This window comes from Narcine bancroftii, chromosome 2, assembly GCF_036971445.1.
Source record: "Narcine bancroftii isolate sNarBan1 chromosome 2, sNarBan1.hap1, whole genome shotgun sequence".
Classification (NCBI taxonomy): Eukaryota; Metazoa; Chordata; class Chondrichthyes; order Torpediniformes; family Narcinidae; genus Narcine; species Narcine bancroftii.
In genome coordinates, this window is record NC_091470.1 from 216881002 (window position 1) to 216899974 (window position 18973).

Here is an 18973-nt window from a genome sequence, read left to right on the forward strand (position 1 = left end):
GGCAGGGAGGGAGGGGTCTGGAATCCAAGATTTGTAGAACTTTGCGATCTTGACGTCGCAAGGAAGATACCTGGCTGTTGTAGCACCAAAGGTGATCAAGAATGAGATGCAAAGAGCAGTGCTATTGTAAAGCGAGATCAGTTCATGCAGAGACACATGTGACCGATTTAATGCGCCTTTCGCAGAACTGATCGTTGAATGGATGTGACCGACTGAATAATGTGTCAATCTTTCCCCATCAGTCCAAACATACCTGGGTGACGAGGGACACGTCCTTTTGAATCAAGAGCCACACATCCGAAGACATACCAGTGGGAGCATCAAATATTACTAGAGAGTAAATAGATATCTTAAGTTAGATAACAGCTTGAATTTCAAACTAATTTTTACCCAATATTTAGTTTTGACCGTAATTTACCCTGGGACCAGTCTGCATTATTGCACTATTTCACTGACTAAACTTGCTTTTTCTTGCACCGTGTAAAGGTGAATATTTATGATCTAGCTATCTTTTATATTTATTATCTTTTTCCATACTGGGGTAATTTAATGCATCAATTAGTGCCATTTTTCTGTTCTTTGCTTTTCTCTTGCAATCTTCTTTATGACAACTCCGACCGTTTACATCCAATGTTGCCGCACCCCCTACTGCCAAGTTCTCATTTCCCTTCTCGACCCCCCACCCCCCACCAAAGCCCACCTCCATTCCTCAAGGATGATGGAGCCAGCATGGTTAGGTACCCCCAATGAGTTTGCACTTATCTCAAGAAGTTGCTCCAAAGCACCCACCCTCCCCCTTCTAGCACATGTTCTTCACCATCCTCCTGCCTCCGCACCCACTGGCATGTGGCACCAGTCATTTCCACGTTGTGGCTGAGGTCCTGCTCTTCCCTCTCCTCTCGACGTCACCGGGACCTACCGTCAGCAATGTTTTACTCCGTCAATGGCATCGATGCGGATCATCAACACTGGCTGTTCACCATATCCACTCAACATTTGACTGAGGCTCTGTGACATCTCTGACCTTAGCCCCTGGGAGGTAATGCACCATCTTATCTGAAGCCGCAGCATCACCACCTGCCATCTAATGACCGTATTCCCCATCAGTGTCAATCTCCTGCCCTCCCATTCCTACTCTTAAAGCTCGGGTTCTTTTAAACTTTCTCCTTCAAAATACATCTGTTGCCGGGCAAATACCTCAGTGAGCACGTTACCAACATAACTCTCAGTAGAGTATAGCAACAGGCCCTTCGGCCCACATCTATACCCAAATCAAACAAAAACTCAGCTGCCTGCAAATATATCAAGTTTAAGTCTATTACAAGTACCACCCAACGAAACAGTTTTCTCCAGTCCTCGGTGCAAAGCATGCAAACACATATCCAGACCAAAAAAAATACATATACCGCACATATTTACAGATTATAAAAAATAAATATAGTTTAGCAAATAGTCAAGCCACAGAGGGTTTGTATGAACTGATCATTCAGTCATTTAGCAGTCTCCTTGCCCATGACTCTGGACTCCTGTATCTTTCCCCATCAGGAGTAGGTGAAAGATGCAATGTGCAGGGTGGTAGGGGCCCTCAATAATTTTGAGAGCCCTCTTCAGACAACGATCCCAAGAGATCATGTCGATGGAAGGGAGACGCTCTGTCTCTAGTTTGTTATTTAAGAGAGAGAGTGTGTGTGCGCACGCGGGTGTGCTTTAAAAAAAATTGTAGTGGCCTGCGCACAGAGACAAGGACCGGCCAACAAAATGGCCGACGAACACGGCAACAGCACAGACCTGGGGGGGTGGGGGTGACACCACAAGACGGGGAGATGTGGTGGGAATGCCAACCAATCCCAGGTCGGCACTTCGATGACGCAGGGCTCTGACGTCAGAACCTGGGGCCCATATAAATGCGACGGCCAGTGCAATAAACCAGTCTCGACTTCAAGGCTTTGGTGTGCGTGTTCTTCTTCTCCACAGCCGGGAAGCGCAAGTGCAGCAATATATATTTATATTTATTTATCCTTCTGTCTATTTATTTAAATGCGTTTGTAACTGGTTTTCCCAATCATTAGATCTCTCTGCCTGTCATTATGCAACCTTTCTACTCTTTATTCAATCCTCAATTACCATTCAGGTTTCCCTCTACTTGTTATCCCCAGCTTTTATCCATATAGGAACATGTTGGCCTTGACCTCTTGTTAATTCCGTTATCCATTTCCAGCAGGCATTTGCAAGGCAATGCCACCTATCTACCTTTGCCAGGCCCTCCCTTATATTAAAGAAAGTACCCTTACCCCAATGTAAGACATTTAATTACTGGTCCATTCCCAACTGTTTCTAAAACCACTTTAAAATAAATGGATTTAGGTCAAATCTGTGAAATGTTCTGACTGCCACTTCCTTTACTTGGCCAGCTGCCATTCCACATCAAGATCCTGTCAGTTTCATGCTGAAAAAAATTAAAAATACAGAAATGCTGGAGGAACTCAACAGGTCTTGCAGCATCCATAGGAGGCAAAGATATATGACTGATGTTTCGGGCTTGAGTCCTTCCCCGAGGTATGAACAAAAATCAGGCAGATGCCTGCATCAGAGTGCAAAAGGTGTTCATTGAATATGATATGAGGACGGGAGAGAGGAAAGAGAAAAGTTGAGTGGGGGAGGGGGGATTATTTTTGGCTCTGTGAAAGGAGAGAGGGGAAAGGGCAGAATGAGAGAGATAGAGGTAAGGAGATACAGGGAAAGATTTGGTGGGGATCAGAGAAGTTGATATTAATGCCATCCGGTTGAAAGGTGTCCAGATGAAATCAGGGGTGCTGTTTCTCCAATTTCTGGGTGGTCTCAGACTGGCAGAACATAAGACCATGGACAGACGTGTCGGCAAGGGAATGGGGAGGGGAATTGAAATGGGTGGCAACTGGGAGATCCTGCTATTGCAGCAGACGGAGCTGTGGTGCTTAACAAAGCGATCTCCCATCTCTCCAATGTAGAGGAGACCGCACCAGATGCAGTAGATGACAAGTGAATTCACAATGAACAGCAGATTCGCACGTGAAATGCTGATTTACTTGGAAGGATTGCTTGGGGTCCCGAATGGTGGTGAGGGAGGATGTATCAGTGCAGTGGAGGACCTCCTATGGTCACAGGGGTAGATGCCAAAGGGGCGATTGATGGGAAGGGAGGAGAGGACAAGGGAGTCACAGAAGGAGCGATCCCTGCGAAAAGCAGAGAGAGAGGAATATGTGCCTAGAGGTGGGATCACGTAGTAGGTGGTGGAAATGGCGGAGTGTGATATGTTGGATGCAAAGACTGGTCCAGGACAAGGCCTGCCATGCCAGACCATCAGAGATGTCCTCCTTCAAACAACATGGCTTCCCCTCTACCACCATCAACTTGCCCTCACCTGCAGGTCTTCTATTATCTCCCCCCCTCCCCCCACGCACAACAAGGGCAGGTTTCCCCATGTTCTCATCTGCAACCCCACTTAATATGGGAGTACAAATGAAAATTTGCAGGTCATACCAACTTTAGTATGGTTCTTTCTTTGGCTTGGCTTCGTGGACGAAGATTTATGGAGGGGGTAAATGTCCACGTCAGCTGCAGGCTCGTTTGTGGCTGACAAGTCCGATGCGGGACAGGCAGACACGGTTGCAGGGGAAAATTGGTTGGTTGGGGTTGGGTGTTGGGTTTTTCCTCCTTTGCCTTTTGTCAATGAGGTGGGCTCTGCGGTCTTCTTCAAAGGAGGTTGTTGCCCGCCGAACTGTGAGGCGCCAAGATGCACGGTTTGAGGCGATATCAGCCCACTGGCGGTGGTCAATGTGGCAGGCACCAAGAGATTTCTTTAGGCAGTCCTTGTACCTTTTCTTTGGTGCACCTCTGTCACGGTGGCCAGTGGAGAGCTCGCCATATAACACGATCTTGGGAAGGCGATGGTCCTCCATTCTGGAGACGTGACCCACCCAGCGCAGCTGGATCTTCAGCAGCGTGGACTCGATGCTGTTGACCTCTGCCATCTCGAGTACTTCGACATTAGGGATGAAAGCGCTCCAATGAATGTTGAGGATGGAGCGGAGACAACGCTGGTGGAAGCGTTCTAGGAGCCGTAGGTGATGCCGGTAGAGGACCCATGATTCGGAGCCCAACAGGAGTGTGGGTATGACAACGGCTCTGTATACGCTTATCTTTGTGAGGTTTTTCAGTTGGTTGTTTTTCCAGACTCTTTTGTGTAGTCTTCCAAAGGCGCTATTTGCCTTGGAGAGTCTGTTGTCTAAATCGTTGTCGATCCTTGCATCTGATGAAATGGTGCAGCCGAGATAGGTAAACTGGTTGACCGTTTTGAGTTTTGTGTGCCCGATGGAGATGTGGGGGGGCTGGTAGTCATGGTGGGGAGCTGGCTGATGGAGGACCTCAGTTTTCTTCAGGCTGACTTCCAGGCCAAACATTTTGGCAGTTTCCGCAAAACAGGACGTCAAGCGCTGAAGAGCTGGCTCTGAATGGGCAACTAAAGCGGCATCGTCTGCAAAGAGTAGTTCACGGACAAGTTTCTCTTGTGTCTTGGTATGAGCTTGCAGGCGCCTCAGATTGAAGAGACTGCCATCCGTGCGGTACCGGATGTAAACAGCGTCTTCATTGTTGAGGTCTTCAGCATCATGCTGAAGAAGATTGAAAAGAGGGTTGGTGCGAGAACACAGCCTTGCTTCTCGCCATTGTTAATGGAGAAGGGTTCAGAGAGCTCATTGCTGTATCTGAACCGACCTTGTTGGTTTTCGTGTATGGTAAAGATTGAGGAAGGTCATAATCGACAGCAAGGCAATTCTAAATAGACTGGCAGATTGACTGATGAAATTTACTGAAAAGAATCCTGATGGTATACAGTCTGCTGAAGGAATAAGAAGGGATAATGTGAAGTAAATATGAGGGAACAAAAGGCCCTTTGTGCATAAATGTTTGAAGGGGCCAAACAAATTAAGAGAATAGTTGGTAAAGGATATGGTATCCTAGGCTTCAAAAATAGAGGGTAAAAAAGATAAAAGCAGATGGGCTAGGGCAAGGTTAACGCTGATAAAACAATGCTTCGATCATAACTGGTAAATTACATCCAATTCTGGTCACCACAGTTCAGGAGATAACAAGGGCTCTGGAGAGAGTACACACCTGAGCTGGTGGTAGGAATGAGGACAAATGCCAAAGGAGATTTGTTGTGATGAATGGGATCATGATGGGCTCGAATGTGGGAGATCTTCTGACGAAAGGATGGTTCCAGAAATTGGGAAACGTGGTGTAAAATCTTGGGCTGAACAAAAGTTGCGAATAGAGGGAAAAATGCCCAACGTTTCACGTTGAGAAGGATCATGATTTGAAACTCGCTGCCTGCAAGCATGGTAGAAAATGAGACATCCAGAACTTACCAGGGAAATTGGGTGGACCATCAGATATCATTGACAGACAGGATTCACATCAGTTACATGGAAAGAGCTGGGTAATGGAATCAACAGGATTGCTCTACAGAAGGCTACCATAGGCAGGATGGGTCAAATAGCCTCCTCTTGTACCATAGCAATTCTACGAGTGAATGCAATCTCTGTCATACCTCCAGATGGAAAGTCTGAATATCTAATTTTAAAGATAAAAACGCCCCTGCTGTTTCAAAACTGGCAAATCTCCAAGCAAAAAGACAAACAATTTGTAATTCCCCCCAAGGCCAAAGTTATCATCTCCGCGGTTTGCTCATGATTACAGCTCATTTACATACTCTTCGAACAGCATGACTAACAGCATCAGAAGGTACTTTTAATGTTGCATCAATATTTCCTTTCTTTACTGAAATATGAAAACTTTGGATGGACTTCAGATTAAAATAACACATTTCAGCAATTCACTCATAGACTACAAAATCTTTTTTTAAAATTACTGCTTTAAAGTTGATTGCAAGGGGGCGTGGCAAGATGGCGTAGAGTCTAGACCTCTCTGGCCAGACTTTTAAGTACCCTTTTTTTTAACTCTTTGTTTTCAAGTTTAAACTCTTTAAATTTTAGCTTAAAGTATTGAGGAACTATTATGGCCATTAATGGTAAAAAGATTAAACCTCAAGTGCAGAAGAGGTTACATTTTCGAAGTGTTGAAGATTTGGGGCCTAAACGACTTAATACAGCTTCAGGTTTAATTTCTTCAGTGTCTAAACCACAAAGACTGTCTGTGGGAGCTGAAAAAAAAGTGTCTACTACTCACCAAATGAAGGATGGCGCTAGAATTACCTGTTCTCTGGAGGAAGGTGCGTGTTCCCAAGAAGTGGATCCCGATCCGGAAAGCCTTTCGAATTTAACGAAGGGACCACACAGGAAGACGACTCCATTGTTTGAAATGCATCAGGGAGCATTTCAACCTGAAGATGTTGCTTTCCTCCGTGATTTTGCGCAAAAACAAGCTGCGGGGGGAGACCAGCGGCGACTCCCTGAAGAAGTCGGGGTACCGTCGCTGGGAATCCAGACCCACAGTAAAACCTCTAAAATGCCTTTCGTTGAGTTGCAGCAGGAGCTGCAGTTACCTGGTTCTGCCACTACATCAGAGAAAGCAGGGCTGAGCTTTTCTGAGTTACAATGTATGCAGTTAAATGCTGTCATTCAACCTTTAATGAATGAGATGCCTCAAATGAATGCTAGTATAAGTTCAGAATTGAATACAGTTAAAGCACGTGTGGAAGCATCTTGTGAAGATTTTTAAAAATTTCAGTCTGCTTTTTTGGAATGTAAACAGCAAGTGGTTTCTAACAGAAAAAGTGTTGAAGGTTGAAAAATCAGTTTTAGAATTGCGAGAACGTGAGAAGGAGTTAGAGATGAAAATAGACTACTTGGAGAATCAAAGCAGAAGGAATAATGTGAAAATCGTTGGTTTGCCAGAAGGTATGGAAGGACAAGATCCTCTTCATTTTTTTAAAGACTGGATCCCACAAGTACAAGGGCAAGAATTTTTTTCTGGAGGCTTGGTACTGGAAAGAGCTCATAAAGCTTTAAGAAGAACACCTTTACCTGTTCAACCACCGAGACCTGTAATAATTTGATGGTTGAATTATTTGGACAGAGAAGCAAAACTTCGACTAGCAGTGCAAAATGCGAGACAATGACAAACTCCGTTATTGATTCAGAATAGCAGAGGTTTTTTTTATCCTGATTTGAGTCAAGAGGTCATTCAACGTCGACGTCGATTTAATCCAGTTAAAGAAGTTTTGTGGCGTAAAGGTTATGTCTACTTTTCGCTACCCAGCAGTGTTGAAGATGTTTTATGGAGACCATCAATTTTGGCTTTTTGAGAATGATCATGAAGCAGTGATTTTTGCTGATTCATTGCCAGATATAAGAGGACAAAGATGTAGTCCACCATTGTCTCCTAAAGAAAAATCTGGTTGTTCTGGAAACGAAAGAAATGGCAGAAATGGGAAAAACGGGAATGGAAAGAGTCCAACCTCTTCTGAAATGGGATCTTTGAGTTTGGAATCTCTTGGATGAATAGAAGAATTTTCTTATTCTTATTATGATATTTTAATGTTATTCATTGTTTGGCTAGGGAGGGAGAGATTTGCTCTAAGTTCTTTACTAGTCATCAGCCACTAGTGGGTGACCCACACCCAATTTTTCTTTAGGGATTACTAACTTTTGGTAGTTTTTTTTGGGGGGGGGGAATTTTTTTTAAATTATATTTTTATTATTTTCATTTTAGTTAGCTTTTAATTTGTGATTTTTTTTCTCCTATTGGAGGGCCTATATACATTGATTTGAGTTTTCATATAAAGATATTATTGGCATTTAGTAATAATAGTAGATATGTCAAAGTTGAGGTTTGCTACTTTTAATGTTCGAGGTTTAAACAGTGCGATCAAGCGTAAGCGAGTCTTGGCGTATATTAAGAAAATGAAAACTGATGTTGCTTTTTTACAAGAAACACATTTGAATGTTGAAGAAAGTATGAAATTAAAGAGGGACTGGGTTGGGCATGTATATTCATTTAATTCCAGGGCTGAAGGTGTAGCAATTTTGATACATTAAAATTTATCTTTTGAATTACAATCACTGGAGGAAAAGGCAGGATATATTCTTAAATTGTAAGATTTTTAATGAATTTTGGACTTTACTTAATATTTATGCCCCAAATGTAGATGATGAAATATTTATTTCAGATGCATTTTTATATTTGAGTCAGGTTAATTATAATATTTTAGTTGGTGGTGATTTTAATTGTGTTTTGGAACCTTTATTAGATAAATCTCCGAAGAAAGTTAAGAAATCTAAGATGGCAGTTCAGGTTCAAGCGTTGATGAAAGATCTTAATTTAGTAGATATTTGGAGACGTCTTAATCCGACAGAGAAAGATTTCTCCTTTTATTCATCTAGACATGAATCGTTTTCAAGGATAGACTTTTGTTTTAGTATCGGCACATTTACAAGGGAAAATACAACAAGCAGAATATAAAAGTAGGGTGATTTCAGATCATTCTTTGTCATACTTTACATATGCAACTTCTGAGAAAATTCAAGTGGCCTATCGTTGGAGGTTTAATACAATGTTGTTAAAAAATACGGAATTTATTGATTTTTTGAAAAAACAAATTAACTTTGTTTTGAAAGAAAATTCTAATTCTGTTCAAAGTAAGTTTCCATTATGGGATGCTATGAAAGCTTATTTGAGAGGACAAATAATTAGTTATACTTCTAAAATAAAAAGAATCGATTAAATTAGAGACTTGAATTAGAGAAACAGATTGATGAGTTAGAAAAGGAATTTCAGAAAGATGCTACAGAAGATCAGAAAATAGAATTATCTAGGTTGAAATTGGAATATAATACTTTGCAATCTTATCAATTTGAATGTGTGATTAATAGGACGAAACAACGGTATTATGAATGGGGAGAGAAAGCACATAAGGTATTGGCGTGGCAATTAAAGAAAGAACAGGTTTCAAGAACTACTAATGCTGTTAGACGGAATTCCCTTATCACTTATAAACCTCATGAGATTAATGATGAATTTTGTTCATTTTATAAAATGTTATATACATCTGAAGAAAAACAAGAAACTGGATCGATTGATCTTTTTTTTAAATCACCAATATTAGAGGATGCAGATATACAGGAGTTGGAAGAACCATTTACTGATTCGGAAATTAAAGTGGCTATGATGGAAATGCCGAATGGTAAATCGCATGGTGATGATAGATTTTATAAAATCTTTTATGATGATTTTTCTACAGTGTTTGGGGATGTATTACGTCAAGTTGGAGAACATTATGAATGACCTGAGTCTTGTTCTAGTGCTTTAATTATAGTAATCCCAAAAAAAATAGAGATCCTTTGAAAGTATCTTCATATAGACCAATTTCGTTGTTAAATGTAGATTATAAAATAATAGCTAAAATATTAGCAAATCGATTGGCTAAATTTATTACCTAAGTTGATTCATATAGATCAAACAGGTTTTGTAAAGAATAGATATGCTTCAGATAATATTCTGCGCGTGATTAGTTTGATTAATAGATTTCGACAATCTTTAGATCACCCGATGGTGATATCGTTAGATGCAGAAAAAGCATTTGATAGAGTTGAGTGAAATTTTTTTGTTTAAAGTTCTGGACAAATTTAAGTTTGGTCCTTTCTTTATTGGTTGGATTAAGGCTTTATATAGTAAACGGTAGCTAGAGTATTGATGAATGGCTTGATTTCGGAACCTTTTAAATTAACTCGATCAAATTGTCAAGGTTGTCCTTTATCATCAGCTTTGTTTGCGTTAGTGATCGAACCTTTAGCACAGGTGATAAGACAAAATACACAGATACAAGGTATGAAAGTTTTAGATGAGGAGTATAAAATTAATTTATTTGCTGATGATGTATTGGTGTATTTAACAAACCCAGCTCAGTCACTTTTGCCCTTGAAGGAGTGTTTAATACTGGATAGAAAGTTAATTGGGGAAAAAAGTGAAATATTACTGGTAAGTGAAGGAGATTATTCAGTTTATAAGAATATTATTAATTTGAAATGGACTGATCAAATTAAATATTTGGGTATAATTTTGAATGTTAAATATCAATCTTTATATAAATTAAATTATGTTCTGTTAATAAAAAAAATTAAAACTGATTTGATTAAATGGAAAGATTTACCTATTAATTTATTGGGTAGGATAAATACAATTAAGATGAATATTTTTCCACATATGCAATATTTGTTTCAATCTATTCCGTATTTACTTGATAATATTTTTTTTTCGAGATTTGAATAAAATGGTTAGGGAGTTTTTACGGAGAGGTAAATTTTCGAGAGTAGCTTTGAATAAATTAACTTGGAAATATGAGTTAGGGGGATTACGTTTACATTTTCAAAATTATTATGAAGCAGCCCAACTTAAATTTATTAGTTCATTGATGGATTTGGAACAGCCTCCTTGTTGGGCCAAAATTGAGATGGCAATATTTCTGAATTTGAAATACATCAATTTTTGTTTAGATGAAATATAAATTTGTTACAACAACATAATGTGCCTATACTAAAACATTTAATGAATTTATGGATAAAGAAAAATAAAATGATAGGCTCTAGGGGTGAATTATCGGCTTTGACTCCGTTGTATAATAATCAACTTATTTCTTTTTCAATACACAATCAAAGTTTATTGCATTGGAGATTTAAAGGTGTGGAAAACTTGGGAGATTGTTTTAAAGAGGGTAAATTTTTATCTTTTAAGCAGATGAGGGACAGTTTTGGTATTGATAAGAACTCTTTGTTTCTTTATTATCAAAGTCGATCTTTGGTAAAACGTACATTTGGTAGAGATATGATTTTACCTGAAATGACTAAATTTGAGACTTTTCTTATGAAGGTACCAGAGAAGGGTTATATTTCATTTATGTATCAAATATTACAGGATGGTATGGATAAAAAGGATTGGGATAGATCTAAAAGTAAATGGGAAGCGGATATTGGTTTTATTTTTTCCAAGGATGATTGGTTAGATATCTGTTACGATAGTGTAACTAGATTGATAAATGCACGTTATGCAATGGTTAACTATAATTTTTCACATCAATTATACTTAACACCTGAAAAATTTAAAAAGTATGGTTTTCATGAATCAGATTTGTGTTTTAGATGTGGTAATACAGTTGGAACTTTTTTTCATGTTGTTTGGTCATGTATACATATACAATCTTTTTGGAAGAAAATTCAATTGTTTTTAGAATACCTGTATAAGATTAAAATACCTTTAGATACGACAGTAATTTTATTGGGTAGTTTTCAACCTCTGAAAGGTTTGGAATTAGATAAATTTCAACTTGCTTTTGGAAATTTAGCTTTATCTGTAGCGAAAAAATGTATTGCTAGTACATGGAAAGATACAAATATGATTGATATTAATAGATGGCATAATGAGATGAAATATTGTTTAATAATGGAAAAATTTACATATGTTTTGCGTGATGTTTTTTTATTAATAAATTTATATTTATATAAATTTATATAATTTATATTTAGAATATTTACATTTCAATTTATGTTGATTAAATTTAATATGTATGTTTAATTTTTCTTTAATATTTTTTCTTTTTTCATTCTTTATGGCTCTCCTTAGGAGAGTTGGCTGAGGGGGGGGGGGGTTCTTTTCTTTTCTTTCTATATATAAAAAATAACGTTCATGTTTATGGTTAATTGTTGAATATGTTATGTACTATTTGTTTTTTTGAACGAACAAAGTTTAAAAAAAATGTTGATTGCAATTAAAAACTGAACTTGCATGTACAATTCACCTGGATGTTCCTGACATAATTTTCAAGTTTGTCATTTGAAGGATGACATCACTTTTTTTGGAGCTTTGTAGCATAAATTAGTCCAAAATGTCCTGGAAGCAACGTCAGTGAGCACCCCATGTTAAGTTTTAACAAGTCAGGGCTGGATCAGGGCCCCTGCGAGGTAGGTCACACACCAATCCTCTGTCCTCACCATATCCTGACCATTCTCATTCAGCCCCAACTGTCAGAATCAGAATTCACTATCATGAACTTGTCACGAAATTTGTTGTTTTGTGGCAGCATTACAGGTGCAAAAATGTCTATAAATGCACCATTTAAATAAATTAATAAGTAAAAAATGTGAGGTAGCATCTGTTGTTCGTTGTCCATTCAGAAATCTGATGGCGGAGGGGAAGAAGCTGCTTTTGTAACATTGGGTGTTCATCTTCGGGTTCCTGTACCTCCTTCCTGATGGTAGCAGTGTGAAGAGGGCATGGCCTGGGTGGTGAGGGTCCTTGATGATAGAGGCTGCTTTCTTGAGACATCGCCTCTTGTAAATGTCCTCAATAGAGTGAAGACAGATGCCCATGATGGTGCTGGCCAAGTTCACAACTTTCTGTATCCTTTACCTATTCCTGACCATTCTGATCCTTCCCCATCCATCCTGACCCTTCCTAATCACCTCTGGCCATCCAAATCCATCCCCAACTGAAGCTATGACTATACAAGAGAGAAACAATTTCCAGATGTGTGGCCTGGATTGGAAAACTTTAACCATAAGATGTGGACAGTGGCATCTTTTGTGTGAAGCCTGGATAGCACACAAAATAAAGCCTTTCACCGATCTCAGTACTTGTGAGAGCACCCTAAACGCTATATCAAGTATCCTGAGAATGAACAGATGGGATTGTTTTGTTTGGAAAAGAAGCTAAAAGGAAATTGTGGTGTATGAAACTACGAGAGGCCTTGACAGACCACACGGAAAAGACCTGTTTACCTGAGCAGAAGAGACAAAAGACAGGAAGCAAATTTAAAATGATTGGTGGATCATTGGAAAGGGCATGAAGACTTTTTTTTCTGATCCGGGGAGTGGCAGGTGACTGAAATCACACCTTGAAGAGGTGGTAGAGGCAGAAATTCTCACTCGGAAACAAAACCAAAAATACCGGCAGTGCCCGGATTATGAACGAGTTCCATTACCTGGGTCTGTCCAATGAGGCGAATTTCTACACAAGGCGAAACAGATACTAATACAGGATCTTATGTAGCGTTTGTGAGGTGACATTATCAGCACTCATGAATTGGGGCACAATTATAAACATGCGCAAATTGGGGACAGCTCATTTGTAAGTACGAGTTGTTTGTATCCCAGACATTCATAACCTAGGGACTGCCTGAATGCCCTTATGGAGCCATCGTTGCAGGGGTACACTTGGTGACTGGGATTTGGAAGGGAAACTTTTTGACCAGTAAAGAGATAATTGGCCTTAAAGCATTCTCCATTACAGATTTTCCATGGTTCTGCAAGGTCATGGTCTCAATTGCTGGCTCCTCCCTCTCCTAAACACTCAGGACTCAGATGCAAACTTTCAATATTCCCTCCCAAGGGACCTCAACCTAACCTGCCAATCAGCCTCCCCGCCCCCACCTCCTGCAAGGCCAACAAACCCTGACCGCAAGTCTCAATCTCCATCCACCATTGTTCCAACACCAGAACTTGATCACTCTTGCTGGCCGCTCACCAATCCTAAATCAATCGCAAGTAACAACCTTCAGCCGATGACACCGGCCCTCTCGACCACTCCACTGCGACTCATTTTAGTTTCAAACCAATACAGCCACAAACCTGATGTGAGCTCGCATTGCTTTCCAGTCTTCATTATCTCTCCCAGTGAGATCAGATGTGGAACGGAGTTAAAGGAGCAAGTCTGTAGATGACAGGGTCAAGTGCAATAGACAGACATGCTGGAGAAACTCAGCAGGTAACACAGCACCCAAAGGAAGCAAAGGGTAACCTATGCTTCAGGCCAACATCGGTTACCCTTTCCTTCCTATGGATGCTGCACGATGCTGGGTTTCTCCAGCACATTTGTATATTGCAGATGTGCAATGAAGGCATCTCAGCTTCCAACAGGCCAAATAAATACATAATCACATCAAGCAAAATAACTTAGTAACTGAAAATTTCACTTACCTATAGGTTGCCCTTTCCCAATGCAGGACAAATATAATTTCTGACCCAGTCCAATGTCAATCAGTTGACCGTCTGCCAAGAAATGATATACTGTATTTGAAAATTTGACAATGACATTGTTCAACGTTAAAAAAAAACCATATACGACAGGGGCCAGCAAACTTTTTAAACCATTGACCTCTTCATGGAATCCTTGACCTCTCATCGACCCCAAGCATGTAAAATAAATAAATAAATATTATCAAGGATAGATTTCTCTATAGCCCAGACATTTATCAACCCCTTGGATAGTCCCATCAACCGCCCCCCCCCACCCCCTACCAGGGGTCAATGTAGACCACTTTGCCGACCCCTGATATAGGAGAACCACGCTGGTGGGGGACAGAAAAAATGTTCAAAGCAAGCAGATTATTCTTCAAATAAGTTTTACCGTGTGTGAATTTTACACAAGAAGTGACTCTGTGACAGACAAAATAGATATGTTTTTGGGAGATAAATTGGGAAAGGTTCGTAGAGTAGGTCACATACAAACATTTTAAAATGGCTCATTTGAAATATTGAAGCTCTGCCCCATGCTAGACATATCGCCTACACAGCTTTTTTTAAATGCTCAAAAGACTTCACTAATGGATTGTTATTTACAAAAGGCAACAGATGAAAGATTATGTCAGAGCTGCTGCTGTCTGGAGGAGAGATTGCTGTTGTAAGAGGGTCATGTGGCTTTGCAAGCAGAAAGAGTCAAACAGGCTTTCTCTCAGAGAGAGAGAGAGAGAGAGAGAGAGAGAGAGAGAGAGAGAGAGAGAGAGAGAGACAGAGATCACTCGACAGTGTTAAAGCCAGCAGAGGTAGCTGGGACTGGAACAGGACAAGCTGGCAAGCCCACTTGGAAGATGGCCTGATCAAAGCCCTTGTGGTTCATGCAAGAGGAGAAGACTGGCTGTCTAATGTTTCACTTGGAATAATAGAAACAAAACTGTGATGACCTGAAAGAAAGTGGTTATCATCTGGAGAACCCTGAAGGGGCAAGTTTCATCAGCAGAAGTGGCTGATGGAAGTACATCAGTTGTGAATGTCCTGGAACAACAAATATCTCTCTGAAAAACCAACAAGAACCTTCCTGAGTGGTAACCATCTACCTTTCAAGCACCAAAGCCTGGTGAACTTTATAAATGATAAATTCTGTGCACAGTATAAGAATTGCCTGCAACCAGTGAACTTGGAGGAATGAGAAGTGAGATTGGACTGTGAACCAAAGAACTTTTCTGAACTTACACACACGTGTGCTTAGAATTATTAGGAAGTTAAGTTAGGTTAAGTAAATTAATGATAAGTGTGATTCTGTTTTCATGTTTAAAGATAATTAAAAGCAACTTTTGTTTAAGTAACCATTTGTCTTGGTGAATATTTATTGCTGCTGGGTTTTGGTGTCCTCTCTTCTTCTTTGGCTTGGCTTCGCGGACGAAGATTTATGGAGGGGGTAAAAGTCCACGTCAGCTGCAGGCTCGTTTGTGGCTGGCAAATCCGATGCGGGACAGGCAGACACGGTTGCAGCGGCTGCAGGGGAAAATTGGTTGGTTGGGGTTGGGTGTTGGGTTTTTCCTCCTTTGCCTTTTGTCAGTGAGGTGGGCTCTGCGGTCTTCTTCAAAGGAGGTTGCTGCCCGCCAAACTGTGAGGCGCCAAGATGCACGGTTTGAGGCGATATCAGCCCACTGGCGGTGGTCAATGTGGCAGGCACCAAGAGATTTCTTTAGGCAGTCCTTGTACCTTTTCTTTGGTGCACCTCTGTCACGGTGGCCAGTGGAGAGCTCGCCATATAACACGATCTTGGGAAGGCGATGGTCCTCCATTCTGGAGACGTGACCCATCCAGCGCAGCTGGATCTTCAGCAGCGTAGACTCGATGCTGTCGACCTCTGCCATCTCGAGTACTTCGACGTTAGGGATGAAAGCGCTCCAATGGATGTTGAGCTCTAGGCTCATAACAACTCTCACCTTTTTAAAAATCACAATTTCAGTCCTTGCAAAAGGACACCGACCAAGATTCTGCTGCAGCAGATGTTTTTGTCCCTTTTCTGTCAGTACAACTTTCTCACAAGCCTCCTGGTTTTTCAAACATTTGCACCAGTTTGCAGAAGTAGACAGCTGAGAGCAGTGCAGCAACACATCCTGGATCTCAAGGAACAAATAAAGAGCTCCTGGAGGAACTGAACGGGTCAGGCAGCATCCATGAATTAGCATTTTGGGTCTGGACGCTTCATTAAAACTAAAGGGAAAAGGGGGTGATATTGTGTGTATAAAGGGGGAAGGAGTGGTCTAGATGTGATAGTATCAGACAGAAGGTATGAGAAGTGGAGAGGCAGGTTTGTGCTTCTCTGGGATCTTATCAAGACAACTGACACAAATCTATCACTGAGCAAGAAAGACGGCAATGGAGACTGAATGATCATCCGTGTCAAATCAGGTGCAGAAAGCAATGCGAAGGAAAGATTGGATTTAAAAGAAAATATAACAATGACCAACTGGCACAGATGGCAGATTTACTGCCTCACAGATAGTGACTGGAGTACCATGTGGAGTTTTCTCATTCTCCCCGTAACCGTATGGATCTGGTTTGGTCCTACATCCCAAAGGTATGCATGAAGGGAGTTAAATGGCATTGCAAATTTCCCCCGAGTCTATACGGAGTTGCAGTAATAGTGGTAGGCTCGTAGGGAAGTTGTTGTGAATTTGGGAGAACAGAATGAGATTAGCATTGAATGAGTGTAAATAGCCACCTGATGCATTCAGTGGCTGAAGGCTTGTTTCTGTACTGTATAACTCAATGACTAACATTGAAAAGCAGACTTTGCATGACATTGTTAAGATCTTTAAAGAAAAACTTTGACTACTTTAAGAAATGACCACACTCTGACTTACTTACTTGCGAGAAAGAAGGTAAAAGGCTGTCAATAACTGTTACACAATTTAAAATTTAAACTTCTTTCTTTTTTCTTTGGCTTGGCTTCGCAGACGAAGATTTATGGAGGGGTATGTCCACGTCTGCTGCAGGCTCATTGGTGACTGACAAGTCCAATGCGAAACAGGCAGGCACGGTTGCAGCGGTTGCAAGGGAAAATTGGTGGGTTGGGGTTGGGTGTTGGGTTTTTCCTCCTTTGTCTTTTGTCAGTGAGGTGGGCTCTGCGGTCTTCTTCAAAGGAGGTTGCTGCCCTCCGAACTGTGAGGCATCAAGATGCACGGTTGGAGGCGATATCAGCCCACTGGCAGTGGTCAATGTGGCAGGCACCAAGAGATTTCTTTAGGCAGTCCTTGTACCTCTTCTTTGGTGCACCGCTGTCTCGGTGGCCAGTGGAGAGCTCGCCATATAACACGATCTTGGGAAGGCGATGGTCCTCCATTCTGGAAACGTGACCCACCCAGCGCAGATGGGTCTTCAGCAGCGTGGATTCGATGCTTGCGAATTCTGCCAGCTCGAGTACTTCGATGTTGGTGATGAAGTCATTCCAATGAATGTTGAGGATGGAGCGGAGACAGCGCTGATGGAAGCGTTCTAGGAGCCGTAGGTCATGCCGGTAGAGGACCCATGATTCGGAACCGAACAGGAGCGTGGGTATGACAACGGCTGATCTTTGTGTGTTTCTTCAGGTGGTTGTTTTTCCAGACTCTTTTGTGTAGTCTTCCAAAGGCACTATTTGCCTTGGCGAGTCTGTTGTCTATCTCTTTGTCGATCCTTGCATCAGATGAAATGGTGCAGCCGAGGTAGGTAAACTGGATGACCATTTTGAGTTCAGTGTAAACTAATTTAAACTAATCACAGCAGAAATACCAGTTTCGGATATACAAATCGAATATACTTTCAAAGCTCAATGGTTCACTATACTCTTGGTGAGGAAATTTCTTCTCATCTCTACCCCAGAATGGCAAACATTTTGTACTGAGGCTGTTCTCGACATCATAGAATGGGGAAATATCATCCTTGAATCCACGCTGAAAAAGTATGCTTACGTTCTACTTGGAGGACAAACTAACTACTCCCACTGCCAACAGCCAGTAGGTGTAGCAGTTAGCGAAACGCTATTACAGCACTCGTGACCTGGGTTCCAATCCGGCGCTGTCTGTAAGGAGTTTGAATGTTCTCCTTGTGTCTGCGTGGGTTTTCCCCAGACACTCTCGTTTCCTCCACCCTTCAGAACGTATAAGGGCTGTAGGTTAATTGGGTCAGAAGGGCTTGTTATCATTGCTCATGTCTAATTTTTTTTAAACAAACTCTTCCCAATGGGCAAGATTATGAACCTTTATTGCAAACATTTTGCCACGACTTTAGCCTTTTTCCACTAAGGTTAGCTAAGATTAAAAAAACTAGTGCATATAGGTAAAGGGCAAGGAATATTAGGGGAAACTTCTTCACACAGAGAGTGGTGGGAGTGTGGAACAAGGTGTCAGCTGTAGTGGTCAACACAGGCTCAATTTTGACATTTTATAAAAACTGGACAAGTACATAGACAGGAGGAGGTTGGAGGGCCATGGTCCGGGTGCAGGTCAGTGGGACGAGGCAGAGAAATAGATTGGCACAGATTAGAAGGGGCGAATGGCCTGTCTCTGTGCTGTAGCGTTCTCTGGTTTATTATAATGATGAAGGCTTTGGCGAAATGTTTCCTTTTCTGCAAAGTACATTGGAAAGCTCCACATAAATGCACATCTTTCTCTTTAACATACCAAAAGGTCGCATTTTCTTTTGTAAGTTCATGTGCTTGAAATCACATATAGGCCAGACCAGTAAAGATGGCAGATTTTTAAATGTAAATGTTTTAATTTAGACACACAGCACATTAACAGGCTCTTCCAGCCCACCAGCCTGTGCCACCCAAATACACTAATCAACCCAAAACCCCCAAACATTTTCCCCAGAAAGCATCATGTCGACAAGGGGAGACAGTGCTAATCATGCCACCCATTAAGAACAAGAATGGCTCGTTTGAAAAACTGAAAGCAAGATTTGAAGCACAGAAGTAG

General features: G+C 41.1%; 1 protein-coding gene across 1 annotated transcript in view; it reads right to left on the reverse strand.

The window, feature by feature from the left end:
* LOC138755074 (uncharacterized) overlaps window positions 1–18973 on the reverse strand; it is a 150907-nt gene that overhangs the window by 112539 nt on the left and 19395 nt on the right. Inside the window, exons 3-4 of the mRNA XM_069920288.1 lie at window positions 13965–14036; window positions 254–330 (exon numbers count right to left, since the gene is read on the reverse strand). Coding sequence (XP_069776389.1) covers window positions 254–330; window positions 13965–14036 — 149 coding nt within the window. The remainder of the gene's footprint in view (window positions 1–253; window positions 331–13964; window positions 14037–18973) is intronic.